The sequence below is a fragment of the Peromyscus eremicus genome, chromosome 4, assembly GCF_949786415.1.
Source record: "Peromyscus eremicus chromosome 4, PerEre_H2_v1, whole genome shotgun sequence".
In the NCBI taxonomy this organism is placed as follows: domain Eukaryota; kingdom Metazoa; phylum Chordata; class Mammalia; order Rodentia; family Cricetidae; genus Peromyscus; species Peromyscus eremicus.
This window is the reverse complement of record NC_081419.1, coordinates 102,473,841-102,493,821: the sequence shown is the minus strand read 5'-3', so window position 1 is coordinate 102,493,821 and position 19,981 is coordinate 102,473,841. Positions and strand designations below refer to the sequence as shown.

The 19,981-nt window shown below is 45.9% G+C and overlaps 2 protein-coding genes across 3 annotated transcripts in view; one reads left to right on the top strand and one right to left on the bottom strand.

The window, feature by feature from the left end:
• Nucleotides 1–6,217, bottom strand: part of Mertk (MER proto-oncogene, tyrosine kinase) — a 104,377-nt gene extending 98,160 nt beyond the window's left edge. Inside the window, exon 1 of the mRNA XM_059261389.1 lies at nt 6,001–6,217. Coding sequence (XP_059117372.1) covers nt 6,001–6,055 — 55 coding nt within the window. The 5' untranslated portion in view covers nt 6,056–6,217. The remainder of the gene's footprint in view (nt 1–6,000) is intronic.
• A 1,234-nt stretch (nt 6,218–7,451) lies between these two features.
• Anapc1 (anaphase promoting complex subunit 1) overlaps nt 7,452–19,981 on the top strand; it is an 85,132-nt gene continuing 72,602 nt past the window's right edge. The window contains exons 1-3 of one of the 2 annotated variants that reach the window (XM_059261388.1): nt 7,452–7,546; nt 17,855–18,091; nt 19,494–19,655. In XM_059261388.1, the coding sequence (XP_059117371.1) occupies nt 17,879–18,091; nt 19,494–19,655 (375 nt within the window). In that variant the 5' untranslated portion in view covers nt 7,452–7,546; nt 17,855–17,878. Of the gene's footprint in view, nt 7,547–16,505; nt 16,655–17,854; nt 18,092–19,493; nt 19,656–19,981 lie in introns of those variants that run through there. The other variant, XM_059261387.1, reaches the window with a different exon arrangement.

Sequence of the window (19,981 nt, the reverse complement as noted above, 5' to 3'; positions counted from 1 at the left end):
TGTGTGTGTGTGTGTGTGTGAGAGAGAGAGAGAGAGAGAGAGAGAGAGAGAGAGAGATGTTTGATAACTCACTTGCATGTTTTCTGAGTGTGACTGAACCACGTAGGTGTTGGATGTGTCTGCCAGAAAAGGGATCTCTATCAGAGTGTTTGCCTAATTACAAACCTGAGGCCTGTGAGCTGTGCGCTGTCCCTCCAGAGAGGAACTGAATGGGATACCAACTCTGTATTGATCACATCATGCTGGGCTAGACAGCCCCTCTGAAGAGACCAACTGAGATATCTGTAAGGCTCTGAGTACAAAGAGAAACATAGACACATCAAATGGATTGCCAGAAAAACCCATCGCTGAGCTAACAAAATTAAATGGGCTTTCTCCAAAGCAAACCAACGGAGCATCTTGGTTTTAGATATAAAACTTCTTGCGCATGACCTTGGCCTACACAAAAGCCAGAATCTCTGTTTTTGCTCTTTTCTTACCTCTGCCCCATCTATCCCTCTGACACCTCAAGACTTCCAGAAGATTCATTTGACCTTTGAGTCAAATGATGACAGATGAACAGGCAAGAAGGAAAAAAAATAACACACTTTGGAGGTAACTGTAGATTTCTCGATGAGTCTGTTCAAGACACAATCATCTTTCCTTCGTCACTAAAACACTGGAGCCTGAGGAGGTGACTGGGACAAGGCTGCCTGGGACTTCAAGTACACACACATCCACTGGGTCCCACCAACAGACAGAGGCCAGGGGAAGGCGAGCAACAGGCTTCCATCTGCCCAAAATGCAGATGGAGCGGAGTGTGGGGTCTCAACAAAACCAGGGTTCTTGCTGTGGTAAAGAACTTGCCACCTATCACAAGCCAAAGTATCAAAGTATAGACCAAAAAAACCAAGCAAACAACAGCAAAATCAAGAGCTGGTGACTGAGAACACCCTTGGTTGACAAGCGTCTCATTGTTCCCTAAAAGGAGCCCACAGATAGGAATGGAATGTTCCACCCTACCAGGCTGCATCTTCAGCATTTCAGAAGCCGGCATGTGAGCAAGCACAATGAAGGGGTAACCACAGGGTAACCACTTACCTAAGGACAGGGCCTGATGGATACTCAGAGTGAGACCGGAAGAGAGGTTGGGTCTCCCTCCTGGCTAGCAGAGGTCCCTGATAGTACCTGCCACAGAGTGGGAAGCAAGAAGGCAGGCACACAGGACCTATCTTCCTCCCCACTTCCCACAGTCCAAGCTACACACAGACCCTCATACTTGCACAGAATTAACAATGCTCATTTTCTTGTGGAGGCCACCAAACGAAAGGAAAGACCTGGATTCGGTAACTTAAAAAGCCGGAACCAAAACAAAACATAACAAAACACCAAAACAAACCCACACCCACTTTGGCATAGAGCTACATAGGAAAAGTGGAGCCAGAATTGGACCTCATTTTTATGCTTTCCTGTGAGGCACATGACAGGAAGCTGTTCCTGTGCCAAGTCAAGTCTGTGCTCCACAAGGAAGACAGGAGGAGGGCTTAGTAGTGCCCGTCTATCCCGAGGAAGCCCACTCCTGGTTGGGTTTTGCTGCCAGAGCTAATGGGAAGCAAAATCCTAAAGAGCTGTAGCAAAGGACTTAGTAGCAAAGGACTTAGGCACCCAGAGTGACTACCCAGAGGTCACCCAGCTACTGCAAGCGGGTGGCCCCAAATCTGCCTTCATATCATTTTTTTTTTTTTGAAGATGAGGTCTAATATAGCCTAGGCTAGCCTCAAACTTGATATGTAGCTAAGGATGACCTTGAACTTCTGACTCTCCTGCCTACGCCTCAGACTGCTGGGATTGTAGGTATATGCCAGCTCTCTCTCTCTCTCTCTCTCTCTCTCTCTCTCTCTCTCTCTCTCTGTAATTTTTAACTTATTATTTCAGAATTTTATACATGTATATAATGTATTCTGATATCTACTACTCTGCTTCCCTCCTTAACTCGTCTTAACTCCCCTCCCAACTCCATATCCTCTTTTTATTTATTTTTCACAACTTGCTGAGTCTAATTAGTGCTGCAGGTATCACATGGGTGTAGGACTATCCACTAGAGCATGGTTAACTAAGAGCCACACTCCTAAAGAAAATTGACTCCCTCTCCCCAAGCAGCTGTCATCTGCCAGTAGCCTTTCAGGCAGGAGTGAGGCTTGGTAAGCCACTCTCCATACCCGGTTTATGCAATGCTTGGAATTGAACCCAGGTCACTGTTCATGCTAGATGAGTGCTCTAACAACTGAGCTACCTCTGAACCTTCTAGCCTCATAGTTCAAGTGTTTATTTAGGAAGTAATCCAGTAAGGGAAAATAAACAAACAAACAACTTTCCACTCAACACTTTTTATCTAGGAAAAACAATTAACCTACCCCAAATTTGAATGTAGAAGTACAGAGAACCATTGGTCATTATACTGCTATTGGTTCAGGATTTATAGTGTGCTGTTAGCTCATTTCACCTTTTCTAGCACGTCCTAGTCTGCTTTTCTGTTGCTGTGATAAAATGCTGACCAAGGGGCTGGAGAGATGGCTCCGTGGTTAAGAGCACTGGCTGCTCTTCCAGAGGTCCTGAGTTCAATTCCCAGCAACCACATGATGGCTCACAACCATCTGTAACGAGATCTGGTGCCCTCTTCTGGCCTGCAGGCATACATGCAGACAGAACACTGTATACATAATAAATAAATAAATCTTTTTTAAAAAATGCTGACCAAATTCACTTTGGGAAGGAAAGGGTTTATTTGGCTTGCAGGTGAGTCAATCAGATCAAGGGAGGCCAAGACAGGAACTGAAGTAGAAACCACCGAGGAACGCTGTTTACTGGCTTGTTCCCTCCCCATGGCTTGCTCAGCTTCCTATAGCCCAGGCTCACCTAGCCAGGGATGGTTCCACCCACAGCAGCCTGGGCCCTTTGTTATCAATTAGCAATTAAGAAAACACCGCAGTAGAAATACCCACAGGCCAAGCTTCTGGAGGCAGTTCCTCAACTGAGCTTCCTTTATCCCCGGTATGTTTAGGTTTGTGTCGAGTTGACAAAAACTAGCTCTAACCCAACAGTTCTATGACATAGTGGCCCACTGTACCAAAAATACTCTGGAGGTTCTGAGACTTAACCACCTCCCCAAGGTCCGTAGAGTTCCGCCCTGAGTTTCCTCCAGGTAGATGTAGTCCAACCCAGAGTCACGGGTTTTGAGTTATGATGAAACTATGGATCTTCATTCAAAGTCAAGGTACTCAGAGCAACGCACTCCGGGTCAAGGAGCTGTTAAATTGTGGCTTTAATTTTTTTTTTTTTAAATTAGCTTTTGGGACTGGAGAGATGGCTCAGCGGTTAGGGTATGCACTGCCCTTGCAGAGGATTCACAGCTGCATTGCCAGCACTCAGGTGGCTTCCAACTTCCTGGAACTCCAATTGCAGGGCATCAGACACTCTCTTCTGGCCTCCGTGGGCACGAGGCATGCATAGGTGCATCTAGGCACGTGCAGACAAAACACTCACAGACATGAAATAAAAATAAACAAATCTTTTTTTCTATTTTAAGTCGTTCAGTGCTAAGAAGGTGATATAGAGGTGACCAGGTCAGCAGCAACAAGGGGGAGATGACTGACTACAAGTGAGTCCAACAGGGAGGCGGGGCTCAGGGAGGCGGGGCTCAGGGAGGCGTTACAAGAGCTGGAAATCTGGCCAGGAAGAGGAAACCATTGAGGGGTGTTTCATTTGGGGACAGTACACCTGGATGTTATGAAACAGCTCATTCTGGCTGTTGTGTGGGAAGTGGCCGGAGTACATGAGTGCTTAATGTCCCAACTCATCTTCCCTACCTGGCAATCTATTGTGACTCACTAGCCCTCCTACCAGAGTTATCTAGAGACTCTTTCAAAAAGTAAGACTTAAAAACATAATTTTGAGCTAGAGAGACAGCTCAGTGGTTAAGAGAACTGGCTGCTCTTCCAGAGGACCCAGGTTCAATTCCCAGCACCCACATGGTGTCTGTAACTCCGGAATTCTAGGGGATCCAATGCCCTCTTCTGCTCCCCTTGGAAACCAGGCATGCACAAGATGCAGACACAGATGTAAGCAAAACACCCATACAGTTCAAATGAAAAATTAAAAAAAATAAAGCATGATTTTGTTAATGTAAAATCAATTATGTCTTGCTCACCACCTAAAAGAACTTTACAAAATTCATTCATTCATTTATTAAACACTACTTATTTCCAAAAAGCAAATGGAGGTTGTTTAAAAAAAAAATGGCTATAAAGCAACAGAACCACTTGGAGTTCTCTTTGGGAAACTGTTTAAAATTTGTTGGAATATCTGTTTTCAGGATCAATTTAAGAATTCAACCGTTTTAAAAGCCCAGTTTGCTCTCAGGGTTCACACTTCTCAGTTCCAGACTAAGGCATCAGATTGGCTTCACTTTTACACACTTTCAAACTTCTCCATCCTCTTTCCCTCCTGATTCTCCCTTGAAAGGTAGGAAGCGCCCTACGCTGCTCCCTGCCACCCCACCTCCCCGCCCCCTACATCTGGGACTGAGCAGAGAGGAAGGATTGGAGTATCTGAAACGCTCCTTTCTCAGCAGCTCCAATTCTGTTAGGAGGAAAACTGAGAAACTTCCATTCTTCCTTGGTGTGCATTTTAAGACTCTGGTTATCTAACTAAACTTATCAGTTACAAAACTTCATCACCCTTTTTCAAAATGGAGAAAATAAAGCATGGATTTTTAAAACATTAAACAAAAACTTTTGTTCCTATTACTCTCCCTGTGCTCACCACGTTCACAGCCTCCAGAACCGCACGCCGGGCCAGCACAAGGAGCAAAAATCCACACGACTTGCAGCAGATTATTAAGAAGAGACCTGGCAGAAAGGCTGAGGAATTTTTAAGGATTTGGTGATGGAAAACAGAGCCGCCTCAGTTCTTTGCTTGTTTTTGGCTCTTGGTGTTTGTTTCAAATTGTCATGTTGCCTCAAACTACAAATTGCTTATGTAATTTAGTATGCAAGAAGAGAATTGTTCAAAGAATGTTCATTTGAGCAAATGGACTTAGGTTTGTAGCTAGACTTGTAAACCGAACTTTCCCGGGTATTCTTAAAAGACAAACGTTAGTCAACCAGATTAAAGATCAAAAGAGACAAAACCACATTCTGAATGAAAACTGATCCTTTTAGGCAGGGGCAATACCTGAAATGTGCTGATTTAGCAGTACTACATCCAACCCTCTCACTTCTCTTTCTTTCGGTAAAGCCTGGTTTATTATTTTTTTTCCAGCCACTTCACAAAGTGCCTCAGTATCATCTGTTGGAGAAACCTGCCGTACTTGTTTGTGCTTATCAATCCATTGTGTCATATTGAAGCGCGTGTGAGAACACTTAAGCAGGTCCGAGATGAACGCAGAAGCCACCCAAACACACCAGATTCTGCTCCACAGTAATAGTGGTGAAAGGATTGTGTCGTCCCCCTCTGCTTTTTTTCCAGGCCTCTACACTCACAGGGTGTCCCTGCAAAGGAAGGCCAACACAACACAATGCTCACCAGAGCCCAGGGGAGAAGCCAAACCCAGTCTTGCCCAGGCGGGACACCCAGTCTCAGTCCAACGCTACACGCGAACCGCGACACCCAACTCTCGCAGCCGCTCACTGGTTCGCGGCGTGGGATTGCCTTAGAAGCCCTGGTCTGTGACCCGCAGAAATCCCGCCAAAGCGCGGCCAGGCCACCAGTGTTGAGGGGAAAGTTCCTGGCGCATGCCATACCAGACCTGAGGGCTGCATTCCAGACAGGCTCTAACTTCGGTGCTCCCAAAGCGCTCCGCTGGGCTTACTGTCCTCTGTGGTGACGAGGAGCCCTTGGTGCCCACTGGTGCCGGTTCCACTAGGACGTGCACCCCATGATCCGGCTGCGGATCCCTCAGAACCCCCGACGGCTAGCTGGAGTTAGCAGCAAGACCTTCGAGACTTCGCAGCCGGCACTCACCTCTCCAGGGCGCGGGTAGCAGCAGCAGCCCCAGCAGCAGTGAGGCCAGAACCATCGCGGAGCTACGGATCTGGAAGTTCTCTCCGGACAGATGCACGGACCCACCAACGTCCTGAACTCGCCGGTGGCCGCCCGAGCGCGCTGGTGTAGCGCCGCAGTCCCTGCTGCCCCGGCGGCAGGCGCCGAAGTGGCAGCGCCGAGCGGAGGATCGCAGGCGTCTTAGGTTAGAAGAGGGAGGCGGGCCCGGGGCTCAGGCCCGGGCGGGGCCAGCAGGTTGGTGTGGGCAGGGGGCGGGAAGGAGGCAGGGCAAACAGAAGAGAAGGAGGGAACTGGAGGAGGGGGCGGACCCAGGGCCGAGCCCTAGGGAGGATGGAGGGGCGGGGCAGACATGAATGGAGCTAGGGTCAGTCCCAACAGGTTACCCTGCCCTGAGGGTGTGGGAAGACGAGAAGGGAGGTGCTGGAGGAGTGGGAAAAGGAGCTAGTGGAGAGCAAAGAAGGGCCACTATCTTGGGCTAAAAGGACGGAGAGATCGAGAGGAAGTGGAGGGTGCTAAGAAAGAGCATGATCGGGAGGAGAAAGGGTCCCCCCCACCCCACCCCCCCTCCACCCGCAACCTCAGAGTCTCACTTTGTAGGAGTAGGTAGGAGAGCTTGGAAACAGGAGAGGGAGAGTTCAATGGAGTGCATAGGATGCAGCCCCCAGAACTTTGAGGGGTAGTGGGTCCAGCTGCCTTGGGATGGCAGCGACCCTGCAGTCCAGGCTTTACTGGCTTGAGAGGCCCCAGCAGCAGCGCTCCGGAGGCTGTGGCCACAGTGGCCGCACATCCTGCTGAGCCGGATCGTCCTCCAGGCTACTGAATCCAAGGAGCAAGAGCGGACCCTGGCGTCGGGAGCTTGCAGCCTACACCAGAGAGGCTCGCTGGGGAGAACTAAGCCTATCCTGTAAGAAGTCTAAGAGAGAGAAGCTGGGGCATGAGTGGGGATTAAAGCGTGCCGAGCAGGGGTGGAAAGGGACAACGTTGCAGCGGGAAAGGGTGGAAGGTCTCAGACGCAGCAGCCGGCTGTGAATTCTGTTGTGAATTACAAAGAAACGAAAGGTACTTTTTCTAGCGACCACAGTGAGTGAGACCTTGCAGTTTGTACAACGCTTTCTGAAAGGAAATGGAATGACTTGTTTTCTTTTGCGATGAGGCTGCTTTAGAGCCTAAACTACCCTAATGAATTTAGAGCACTTATTACTGAAAACTACAGGCAGGCACACATGCACTGTGATACAATCAGCTCCTGGTATCTCTAGCCCTGCGGGAAGACACCAAACCAGAAAGACAGGATTAAACAGACCCTTGATTGGTGATTGATGTAAAAGAGCCCAGTTTACTGCCATCCCTGGATAAATAGTCCTGGGACGTGTAAGAAAGCAAACCAAGCAAGCCAGGAGGAGCAAGCCAGGAAACAGCGTTCCTCCATGGTCTCTGCTTCAGTTTTTGCCTCTAGGTTCCTGCACTGAATCCCGGCCCTGACTTCCCTTCATGATGGACTACAACTGTAAGGTGAAATAAATTCTTTTCTTCCCAGGTTGCTTTTGGTCACAATGTTGATCGCAGCCATGGAAACCGACCTAGGACAGACAGGGCCTTGCTGTCATCCAGGCTGGATTTGAACTCCTGGCTCCAGCAAACACTCTAGCCTTCTGAGTAGCTAGAACTACATGAGCATGCCACTATGCCTTGCTTAAATCTCACCTTATTTTCTTTTAAAGACAAGGTCTCACTATGTAGCCCTAGTTGGCATGGGACTCACTATATAAACTTCACAGAGTTCCAACTGCTCTGTCTTCCAGGTGCTAGAATTAAAGGTGTGTGCCTCTGTGTTCAGCACAAATCTGACTTTCTTTTTTCGGTTTATTTATTTGGTTTTATGTGTGTGGGTGTTTTGACTGCATGTTGTGTATGCCTGGTACCCGTACAGGTTAGACGAGGGTATTGGATCTCCTGGAATGTAGTAACAGATAGTTGTGAGCCACCAAATGTTCCCCTGAAAGAGTAACAAATGCTTTTATCGACTGAGCCAACTTCCCAGCTCCAAATCTTTGTTAATGAGACCTTCTTTGTACAATAAGTTTTACAGGCTTCCACAAATGTAGTGGAAATGAAGCATTGGGCCAGTTCATTAGGTTCATGGATTTGGACAGCAGAAATAGATTATCTTTTCTGGGTGGTCTCTGTCTTCAACCTTCCAGTGGCTAGTACCTAGAATGACCTCGGAGACACAGAACCTGGGAGTCTGTGGCCTGGCTTTGCACATCAGCATTACTGGAACACAGCTGTTCATGTAGATACCGACTGTGTGATTTTGTGCTGAAGCAGCGGAGTTGAGTAGTTGTAACAGAGAGTATATGCTTCACAAAGTTGTATAATCCAGCTCTTTACAATGTCTGCCAAGTCCTGGTCTAAAGGTTAGTTCATGTCATAGCTGTTGCCTGCACTGGCATGCTTTGGAGACAAGGGCTTTGGACCAAAGGATCTAGACAAGCTTAGAGAAAGTCTGGTATGGGAGCTCAGAGCTCCAAGAATGAGTAACCCAGTGAGCAGGGTAGAGGCTGCATGGCCCTGAGTGACCCAGCCACAGAGGCTAAGCGGCCTTCGTGGAGAGCAGCCACAGACCCAAAATTCTTCATGACAGATGTGTCAAAGAGCTTTGCAGCTATGTTTAAAAACCTCCATAGGGCTGGAGAGATGGCTCAGTGGTTAAGAGCACTGACTGCTCTTCCAGAGGTCCTGAGTTCAATTCCCAGCAACTACATGGTGGCTCACAACCACTTGTAATGAGATCTGGCGCCCTCTTCTGGCCTGCAGGGACACATGCAGGCAGAATACTGTGTACATAATAGATAAATAAATCTTTATAAAAAATAAAAACCTCTGTAAGCATGCAAGACAAGCTCTAAAAGGCAAGATGTCCATCCTATAGTATTAATTTCATACTTACCAAATATCCAACTTGTTACCAAAATATGTGAAGAGAAATGTGAGACAAAATAGAATGAGACTCCATATTCTTATACCTATTTCTGTGTTTGTAGAATGCCCAGTGGGCAACATTTAAGGAATTTCAACAGGGCAACAATGACCTGGAACCCACATTTCAACGACCCTATGTAGCTTAGAGCCTTAGATCTACTGTTAATTAACTAGCCAAAGGAGAGAATATTCAGGGCCTGTAGCATTGTTTATCCAGGGCCAGAGAAAATAATTTCTACTGATTGTAGAAGGCGATAACCAATATAAAATGTGGTCATGATCTGTGTATTAAGTATGTTTAACGCATCAGTGACATGGCTGAAGACTTTCTTTCTTTCTTTCTTTCTTTCTTTTTTTTTTAAGATTTATTTATTTATTATGTATACAGTGTTCAGCCTGCATGCCAAAAGAGGGCACCAGATCTCATTTTAGATGATTGTGAGCCATCATGTGGTTGCTGGGAATTGAACTCAGGACCTCTGGAAGAACAGCCAGTGCTCCTAATCTCTCAGCTATCTCTCCAGCCCCACTGAAGACTTTCAGTCAAAGGCCCCAATGGGATTATGCCAGACCATTCATGAGAGTTGGTTAAGGCATCCTTCAGTGAATGACAGCCCTCCCCCTTTTGAGACAGGGTCTCCTGCATCAAATTTGCTGTATAGCTAAGGATGACCTTGAACTTCAGATCCTTCGGCCTCACATCTCTAGGGCTAGGATTACAGATGTAGCCACTATACCTGGCTTTGTGTGCTGAGGATCAAACCCAGGGCTTTTTGCACTTATTGGGCAAGCACTCTGAGCTACATCCCTGGCCCAATGACCTTATTCTAAACCCAAATCCTGTTCTTTATCCTAACCACTGCCTTCCGCTCTTTTCAGCATGGTTCTGAGTGGTGACCTATAACCTACTTCTGTTTCTGTTCCACCATGCGTTCCCTCCCCCAATGCTGCACCCTCCTCAACTAGTCTCCTCATCCACTGTGACAAGCTGACTGTCTGCACTGATGGAGATCTAGACATCAGATTGCACATCACCGTGTGGCATGAAATGACCCTAATCTAATTTCAGTGCTAGAGAGCCATTTGTTCATTCACATAAATGGACCAATACCTGCTCCATTTCAGGTATAAACAGATGCTGAGGAAGTGTTGCTGAGACAATGCATGGCTTCTCCAGCAGGGAGGCTTTATCTCATGGAACCTAGTGCCATTTAGAGCCTGGCCCACTCTGGCTATCACCCATCCAGAATCCATACTATAACCCTCAGTAACTGCTTCCAGGTTTTTCTTTGATAAATCATACCACCTACACTCACATTCCTGCTGTCCTTGAGTCTGAGAGGTGGGGTTCTCCTTGCTACCTTCAGATCATCCAAAGATCATCCCTCTTCTCCAAAGTTTCTGACCGTAAACTTTATGTCAAGAGAGTATTCCAAGGGGGATAGAAAAGGGTAACAGAAGGTGAATATGATAAAAATATATTATGTGCATATGTAATGGGTTCATAATAAACCCTTTATTGCATATAAGTAATGTATGCTAATAACACATTAGAAAATGAATTAATTAACAAGACTATAACCAGCCCTGATTGCTACATTTATCTATAGACCTCTGGGTCTCCCCCTCATCCCTAGAAAGTTTCATTCATTATAGCTACTTCCTTCACACTACCCATAAATAACTCTTGGTGGTTTCAGTACCACACTGGAGATGTAAATGACAAGTTCTTGAAGTTTGCTGGGGAACTAGGATGATGCCCATAAGAGAGTCCACTCGGAATGCCAAAAGTTATGAGGGAAGGATAATATCTTGGAGTTTCTTGGGAGGGCCAAATAGTACCTAGAAGAGACTAGTCAATGTGCTCAACACCATGCTGGGAGTATAATGCATGCCACCTGGGGGAGTAGGTGTCAGCTAATGTAATTCATTTGGATCTGTCTTAGTTAGGGTAACTATTCCTGTGATGAAACACCATGACCAAAGCAACTTAGGGAGGGAGGGGCTTAATCAGCTTACACTTCCACATCACTGTTCATCCTCAAAGGAAGTCAGCACAGGAACTCAAACAGGGCAGGAATCTGGACACAGGAGCTGATGCAGAGGCCATGGAGGAGTACTGCTTACTGGCTTGCTCAGCCTGCTTTCTTCTTCTTCTTCTTCTTCTTCTTCTTCTTCTTCTTCTTCTTCTTCTTCTTCTTCTTCTTCTTCTTCTCCTTCTCCTTCTCCTCCTCCTCCTCCTCCTCCTCCTCCTCCTCCTCCTCCTCCTCCTCCTTTTGAGACAGGGTTTCTCTGTGTAGTTTTAGTGCCTGTCCTGGATCTCACTCTGTAGACTAGGCTGGCCTGGAACTCACAGAGATCTACCTGGCTCTGCCTCCTGAGTGCTGGGATTAAAGGTGTGCGCCACCACCGCCTAGCCTACTTTCTTATAGAACCCAGGACCACCAGCCCAGGGATGGAATCACTCACATTGGGCTTGTTCTCATCAATCACTATTAAGAAATGCTCTACAGACTTGCCTACAGTCTGATCTTCTGGAGGCATTTTCTCCATCAAGGTTTCTTCCTCACAGATGACTATAGCTTGTGTCAAGTTGACGTAAAACTAGCCAACACAGGAGCTGAATTGAACAGTTGTTAAGTAGGTCTTAAAAACGGCTCAGTTTTCAACATCTCAATTCCAAGATGTATAGCTTCCTACAGGAAGTTATGGACCATTCATTACCTACTTAATTTCTTTTCTTTCTTTCTTTTTTTTTTTTTTACAATTTATTTATTTATTATGTATACAATGTTCTGCCTGCGTGTACACCTGCAGGCCAGAAGAGGGCACCAGATCTCATTATAGATGGTTGTGAGCCACCACGTGGTTGCTGGGAATTGAACTCAGGACCTCAGGAAGAACAGCCAGTGCTCTTAACCTCTGAGCCATCTCTCCAGCCCACCTACTTAATTTCAGCCACAAACAAATGTGTAAGAAGGATTGCTGAGCCGGGCGGTGGTGGCGCACACCTTTAATCCCAGCACTCGGGAGGCAGAGCCAGGCGGGTCTCTGTGAGTTCGAGGCCAGCCTGGGCTACCAAGTGAGTTCCAGGAAAGGTGCAAAGCTACACAGAGAAACCCTGTCTCAAAAAACCAAAAACAAAAAAAAAAAACAAAAAAAAACAAAAAAACAAAACAAAAAAAAAAAAAAAAAAAAGGATTGCTGAGATAATGCATTGCTCCTCCAGCCGGGGACCTCTATCTTATGGAGTCTAGTGCCAGCTAAGGCCTGGACCATTCTGCCTATCATCTAACCAGAACTCATACTATAGTCCTTCAGTAACTGCATCCAGGTTTTCCTTTGGTGAATCATACCACCCACACTCACATTTCTGCCCGCCTGTGGGCAATAGTAACAAAAAAAAAATGTGCACCATAATCAAAGGCTATCTAAGGTAAAAGACCCAGAAAGGTGAAGTGCCTTCTATAAAGAAATGACCAGATGCATCTTTTCTTGGATCACGGGTGGATGCAAGGCATACTTTGAACCCAGGGATCCCAATATGGAGGCTCACCTGGGATTTTTCTGTTTACTGGCTGATATGGAGGCTCATCAGGGATTTTTCTGTTTACTGGCTGCACAGGCATAGTCCTAAGGCAATAGCAGCCTCAGCCGCAGAGTCCAGGTGTAAATCATCTCTCTCACTGTTTTCAATTAACAATGCTGACAAGTTGGTATGGAGCTCCCTGATCCTCCTCAGAACTATGATTAAAAAGCAACATTGTAAATGAATGTGCTTCATGCCCTTGGCTGGGGCTCAATGCCATTCAGGGACTCCAGCAAACAGCTCAGGCTGATTCCAGGCCTTCTGGAAGGAATCCTCCCAGCACAGTGGCTTCTGCAGTTGTTGCAAAGTGAAATGGCACACGTGAAAGACTGCACACAGAATAGTGAATGTGATAGTGGCATAAAGATATTTTATCTTGTAGATTATTCATTCCCCACCCTGTAAGATAATCCACCTGATAAGCTGAAAAACTTACTAGAAGGAAAGCTATCAGCCCCATCCTATTAGAAAGGATATAGTACCGTAGAAAGTTTTGTCTTTAGTGTACAGAACAATCTATGGAAGAGAACAGTCAACATGTGTGGTTTCTTGGGAAAAGGGATGTTCTGGATGTTCTGAATCCTTTTTGTTATTTATTTTAGATTTACTTAGTTATTTATTTTGGTTTGTGTGTGTCTTTGTAAAACAGAGTCTCATGTAGCCCAGGCCAGCCTCCAACTCCCGAGGCAGTGCTGACAATGACCTTAAACTTCTGGTCTTCCAGCTTCCACTCCCTAAATGCTTTACAGGGGTGCACCACCATGCCCAAGGTGAGAATTCTCTTAGTGTCCTAGAAAAAGTATGAGAAGTCCAAGTAGACAAGCATCATAGTTTGTTGTTGCAGAATGAGGTGGTTGTGTGTTTTCACGGAACTGAAATCAAAGTGGATTTTCCAGTGTCCGGCACTTGTAATTTATTATACAACTAAGAGCGTGGCAGGGTGGACCAGAGAGATGGCTCAGCGGTTAAGGGTATGTGCTGCTCTTGAAAAGGGCTTCAGCTTGGTTCCCAGCACCCACCTCAGAACCTCCTGGGACTTCATCTCTAGGATACCTTCATCTATCCTCCACAGGCAACTGCTCCCACTCACACATACCCCATCCCTATACACATAATTAAAAATAAAACACCTCAAAGAAAAAAGAAAAGTGTATGATTCACTGTTCATTAAACACAGTTGTACAGTAGAAGGTCAAGTTCCTGCAACTGTTGTGTGTAATGACTGTAGCATGTATGTATACTTCATATCATGCACTGAAAACAGGATTGGAAATACTAGCATCCAGCTTGTGTGTGTGTGTGTGTGTGTGTGTGTGTGTGTGTGTGTGTGTACACGAGCTTCCACATTGTGTGAAGGAGCTACTAAGAGCTGGAGAGCTGGTTCAGCAGTTAAGCAAGCTCGCTGCTCCTTCAGAAGACCTGAGTTAGGTTCCCAGCGCCATAACAGAACTCTGACCTCCACGTGTGTGCCATACTACCTGTGTGCCCCACCTCCACATTCACACACACACACACACACACACACACACACACAAATAATAAATAAATAAACAGAAAAGACAGAGTCATCTTCCCAGGGCAGAAGGAAGCATTTTTATTTACTTAAAAAGATTTGTTTATATTTATGCACGCATATAATGTATTTTGATGAATTCCACCCACATTCTCTCTTATCCCTCCCAACATTTTCCCCTCCAAAGTCAGTTTTGGAGGAATTTTGCTTGGTTTTGATAGTAACTCATTGGGAAAACAAGGCATCTTTGCATCTAAGTCTTGAATCCTTCTAGAAATCAAAAGAAATTGGGGAGAGAAAACTTGACATGATGGCATAGCCTGTAACCTCAGCACTTGGCTGCTGAGGCACGAAGAGTGTGAGTTTGAGGCCAGCCTGAGCTATATAGGGAGATTCTGTTACCCCTCTCCTCACTACCTCAGCCAGTTTATTATATTCATATTAAGTTTCCAACTCTATCTGCTCCAGAATCTGTGTCTACCTTTCCCCCTGCAAGTCACTCATGTAGATACCCTGAGGTTTAATATTAAGTACTTCCTGAAATCAGTTGATCTGAGCTCTCCAAATCTGTTCATTTCTCCCCCCTGAATTTTTTTTTTTTTTTTTTGGTTTTTCGAGACAGGGTTTCTCTGTGTAGCTTTGCGCCTTTCCTGGAACTCACTTGGTAGCCCAGGCTGGCCTCGAACTCACAGAGATCCGCCTGGCTCTGCCTCCCGAGTGCTGGGATTAAAGGCGTGCGCCACCACCGCCCGGCTTCCCCCCTGAATTATTAATAGTTACAATCTGTTACAGTTTATTTGCATGTCTTCTCAGACGTCTTCCAAAGTCAAGCTCCAGTCCCTCACTATATTAACTCTCTCATCAAGATAGTCAGTTCAAGAATATTGTCAACTTTATCTCCCCAAAGATGTCATTCCTGACACCTTTTGTTTCCACTTTTTGGATTGTTTTTCCTTAAATGGATTTGTTGTTGTTATTGTGTTTGAGACAGGGTCTCACATAGCCCAAGCTGGGCTAGAACTTTCTATATAGCTGAGGATGACCATGAACTCCTGAACCTTCTGTCTCACTTCCTGAGTGCTGGGATTTCAGGCTTGCAGGTGCCCATGGAGACGGTTATGAACTGCCAAACCTGGGTGCTAGGAACTGATCATGTGCTACCTTAGCTGGCTCTTGTTTTTCATTTCTGTTAAATGCCCTCATGTCCAAGTGGCAATGGCAGTGGTAGAAGAAACCATAGTCTCAAGGGGTATGACACTGGCCTGGTTACACAGAGCATCCTGGAGAGTGGGGTACCCTTCTACTCTGAGTGACTACTGGTAGGGTTGATAGGGCTCGTAGACTGTGGTGGAACAAGAGGTAGAGGAGATGGAAAAGGGAAGCAGCAAGACTTCAAGAGGCAATTTAAGTGTGCTCTTCTCTTGGTTCTTCTAGAAAGCCCTGTTGGGGATAGAAAGAACTTCATAGGATGATAGGGTTTGTGGGAAGGAATAAAGGATTGGAGCAATGCATGTGAAATGTAGTTGTTAATTTGACTGTTTTTGAATACCCAGGCAAGGGGAATCGAAGTGAAGTTCAGGCTTAGGATAGGGTGCGGGGCTGCTGCTGTTGCTGCTGGTGGTGGTGCTAGGTGTATATGAAGTATGAGAAGAGCCTGGACCCTGTAAGGAATACTTGTAATGCTGGGAGGGCCTATTTTTAAATACTCAGCTAAAAAGGCATTCCAGTCACCAAATTCTAAGAGAAACTCCTTCGTGTTGGAGTGCAGCCTCACTCAACCAAGTAAAGGGATGAGAATGAACGAAAATATCAAGGTGTGTATCACAATAGACACCTATAGCGAAGGCATCAAATCCCAGCTAACTGTGTTTCTGGGCAAAGAAGAGGACTGGAACTTTATTCTTTAGGCAGTGAGAGGCTTCACCATTTTTTTTTTTTTTTTAATTAAACTCATAGATACCAAGCAATTAGAACCCATTTTGGGTGGGTGGGGTGTGATTTCCTGTGCTTTGCTAGCATTCCTGAGAAAACCAGCGGCCTCCCTTGCGCTCCCATTCTTCCGTCGGGAGGCACACATCTCTTTTTGAGATGAGGAGGAAACGCAACCATCCAGAAAAATTACCCAACATAACACAATTGAGAAGGCAGTTCGGGATCTCAGAGACCGGGGCTAGCAAAGAGGTGACGTCATGGGATTGTAGGCCCTCGCTCAGGCGCCTTCTTTAACTGCGCAGGCGCTAGCCCCGCCCCGCTGCCGCGCGTCCCTGCGTGGCCCTGCCCCAGCGCGAGGCAGGCCGGGAAATCGAAGATGGAGATTTCTACTTGAGTTCTCCCTCTCCGCCTTCGGTTCCCCGCTGCGGCCCATTTCCCCCCCCCCCCCCCCCGAATTAGTGAGGGACAAGGGATGAGACACTGTGGCGGCCGAGGAGCCATCGTGACGGACCTGCCGCTGCCCTCGGGCCTCCGCGGCCCCTGTGTCTCCGGGGAGCAGCCGGGGCTCTCAAGCGCCTGACGCGTCCCGAGTCACTCAGGTGCGGGCCGGGCTGGGGAGCGCATTGCTGCGACTTGGTGTCGGGGTGTCGCTGCACCCGGTGACCCCAGGGCCGAGCTCCCCGGGGCGTGCTGGGGTGAGGGAGCCCCTAGTCTCAGACTGGGCTTTCCGGGGTGCGCCCGACGCGCCCTGCGCCAGATTCGCGGGCCGCTACCTCTAGCGCGGTTTACTTCAAAGCACGGGAAAGCCTATTTTTTTTTTTGTAGAAATACAACTCTGGGTTCCACTGTTTGCATATGTTCCTAGTAACCATTAACGACAGTTTTATAGTTGTAGCATGTCAGCTCGGTACTTTTATGTGGCTCGTCACGAGTAACACGTTTAATAATCTTGGGAGAACGGTGAAAGTATGAAGTATGAGGCTTTGGAGGCTGAAAGACATCTAACTGTGAAAATGATGCTGTAATTAATAACCCTGGAGGTTTGTTTTAAGGTATAAGACAGTGAAATTAACATAATCGCACAAGGAAAAGTTGGATAAGGCCTCCAGGTTCTTTAATGTCGGCTACTTTGTTGAGTAGAGTTTGAAAAAGCCAGCCACATTTTGGAATTTCTTACACGTTTTATAAGGCATTTTGGGTTCTGTTTCAGGTTGAGCTGTTCTCAATACTGGTTTGTTTCTAGGAGGTGGAAAAGAAGCTCGCTCCCGTTTTTGGACATAATCATCTCAGGGATGGCATTTAATTCACAGCAAAAAAAAGAAAAAAAAAGGCTTTATAGCTTTAGAGGGCTCTGTAGAGACTTTGAGGTGTTTGTAAAAAGCAAACAAACAAAAAGACCGATACCCAAAAGACTTCAGAGAAGCTTCAGTTTGACTTGAGAGCTTCAAGTCAAATTTAGTTAGGACATTGTTAATCTTGAGTGTCATTTCAAACACTAACGGTTGGTGATAGTGCTGATATCAGATGCTTGTTTTGAGCCATGTTTGGGTATTGTGATTTAAATGTAATGCCATGACACCCATTTTTATTGTAGAGGTTTTGTCCGAGACAGAACCCACACCCACCTTACATACCTCACCACAGAATGTTAGGATGTTGTTAGCCATCCCTTCTTCACTGTGCATAGAAATATTTGTGAGGTGGACTGGCATGTTTCTGCCATAGCTCCACCCAGGTCTTTGTAGTAATAAACTGGTTTTGACTAGCAGCCTGACGAGAATGTGTTTGGATTCTTACAGAAATAATGTTGATATTTGGAACCCATGTCGAACTTCTCTGAAGAAAGGGCAACGATGATTGCAGCCGGGGATTTGCAGGAATTCGTTCCTTTCGGTCGCGACCACTGCAAGAACCACCCTAATGCTTTGAACCTTCAGCTTCGTCAGCTGCAGCCAGCCTCTGAATTATGGTCCTCTGATGGTGCAGCTGGCTTGGTGGGATCTCTTCAGGAGGTTACAATCCATGAGAAACAGAAGGTTTTATAAATATGCTCATCATATTTTTGAAATATAGCGTGAATAATCTACTTGTAACTTAAAGCTACCTAGATTTACGTGAGACATACGTGTATGTTGGCACTTGGACTTTAAAGGCTCATGTTTGGTAATTTCAGTCAGCACCGCCTTCTTGGGCATACTACATAACTTGTAATGAGGGTTAAGTACTGCAGTCATGGCTCATTTTAAACTTTATTCACTTCATATGACTAAATGTTAGAGATTAGAAATGATACTGCAACACGTTTTTCTCAAAGAGGGGGCTGATGTCACATAGAAATGGTACCTGTAACATGTTTTTCTAGAAGGGGGGCTGATGTCACATAAGAGTATTAGAGTAGTAATACCTTTTTTTTTTTTTTAGATGTGGCTTCACTAAGTAGCCCAGACTGACCCTGAACTTTTGATCCTTCTGTCTCAATCTTCTGAGTACTGACACTAGAGATACGTACCACCATGCCTGGCAAAGTAGTGCTTCTTAGTTATGGAGATAAGATGCAAAAGTGTGTCAGAAAACAACAGTGTCAGAATGCCGGAACAGACTAGTTTCTGTGTGTGTACTCCGGTCCCCCTTTTTCTGTTTTTTGTTTTTGGTAGGTCAAGCCAAGGTTATGGTCTTGATAGGCAAACACTGAGCTGTACCTCTCCTCTCCTTTGCTTAATCTTCATATATCTTTGAAATCAAATCTCTTGGAATGTCCGTAGTTAGAAACTTTCTGTCTTCCGTTCATCTTGTGGGTGGGACAAGGGGAAAATGGTGAATGTATTTGCAGCTGTGAAGCAGGGACGTCTACACTGTATCAAGTCCTCCATTGAGTCACACGTGGACCTCACTGGCTCTTTTCTACTCTGCATTATATTTAATACACACTTTTAATTTCTTCTCAAGGATGTATTTTATTTTATGATCTATATGTAAGACACACTTTTTGCTTGCCTGTGTTTTTGGCAGAATAATACAGGGGACATAGAAGTATAAAATAAAGCACTTAGTACAGAGAATTTTTGATTCAGTTTTTAAAAAACTGGGTGTTTTACCTTCTTGTGTGTCTATACACCATCTGTGTGTAGTTTCAACAGAGGTCAGAAGAGGGTGTCAGATCTCTTGGAACTGGAGTTAGAGACAGTTGTGAGATACCTTGTTAGGTGCTGGGACTCAAACCTGGGTCCTGCGGAAGAGCAGCCAGTGCTCTTCACCACTGAAGCGTCTCTCTCACCTCTCTTAAGTTACCTCAGGTAATTCACACACTTTGCCCATCTGTGTACCACAATCTTTTTAGGAGTTAGTGTGGGACTGAGTCTTAATCCACAGGCAAATCTTACTCCAGTCTATTGAAAACAAAGGAAGTGCTTGAGCATGTCCTGTGTGTTAATTTTTCAGGAAAGCTGGCAGTTAAGAAAAGGTGTGAGTGAGATTGGAGATGCGGCCGACTACGATGAGGAGCTCTATGTGGCTGGGAACATGGTTATCTGGAGCAAAGGGAGTAAAAGCCAGGCGCTGGCCGTGTACAAAGCGTTCACAGTGGACAGCACTGTCCAGCAGGTGAGCTCAGCGAGTTTATACAGTCTGTTAACTGATTCATAGGAGTGTGGATCTGTTTGGAAAGAAGCTTGTGTTTTAAATCGTAACAGATGACAAAGCAGTGTGGCAGTCCTGGGAGTGTACATTATGTCATGTAGTGAAGAGACTGACAGGAAAGTGAGATTCTCCCTTTATTCATCATGACAGGGTCTGTAGCCCAGGCTGCCCTGGCACTTGAGATCCTCCTGCCCCAGCCTCCAGAGTACTGGGATGATAGGTGTGCACCACCACACCTGGCACAATCTTTTATTTATATTGCTGTTGTTTTTGTCCTGAGGACTGAATTT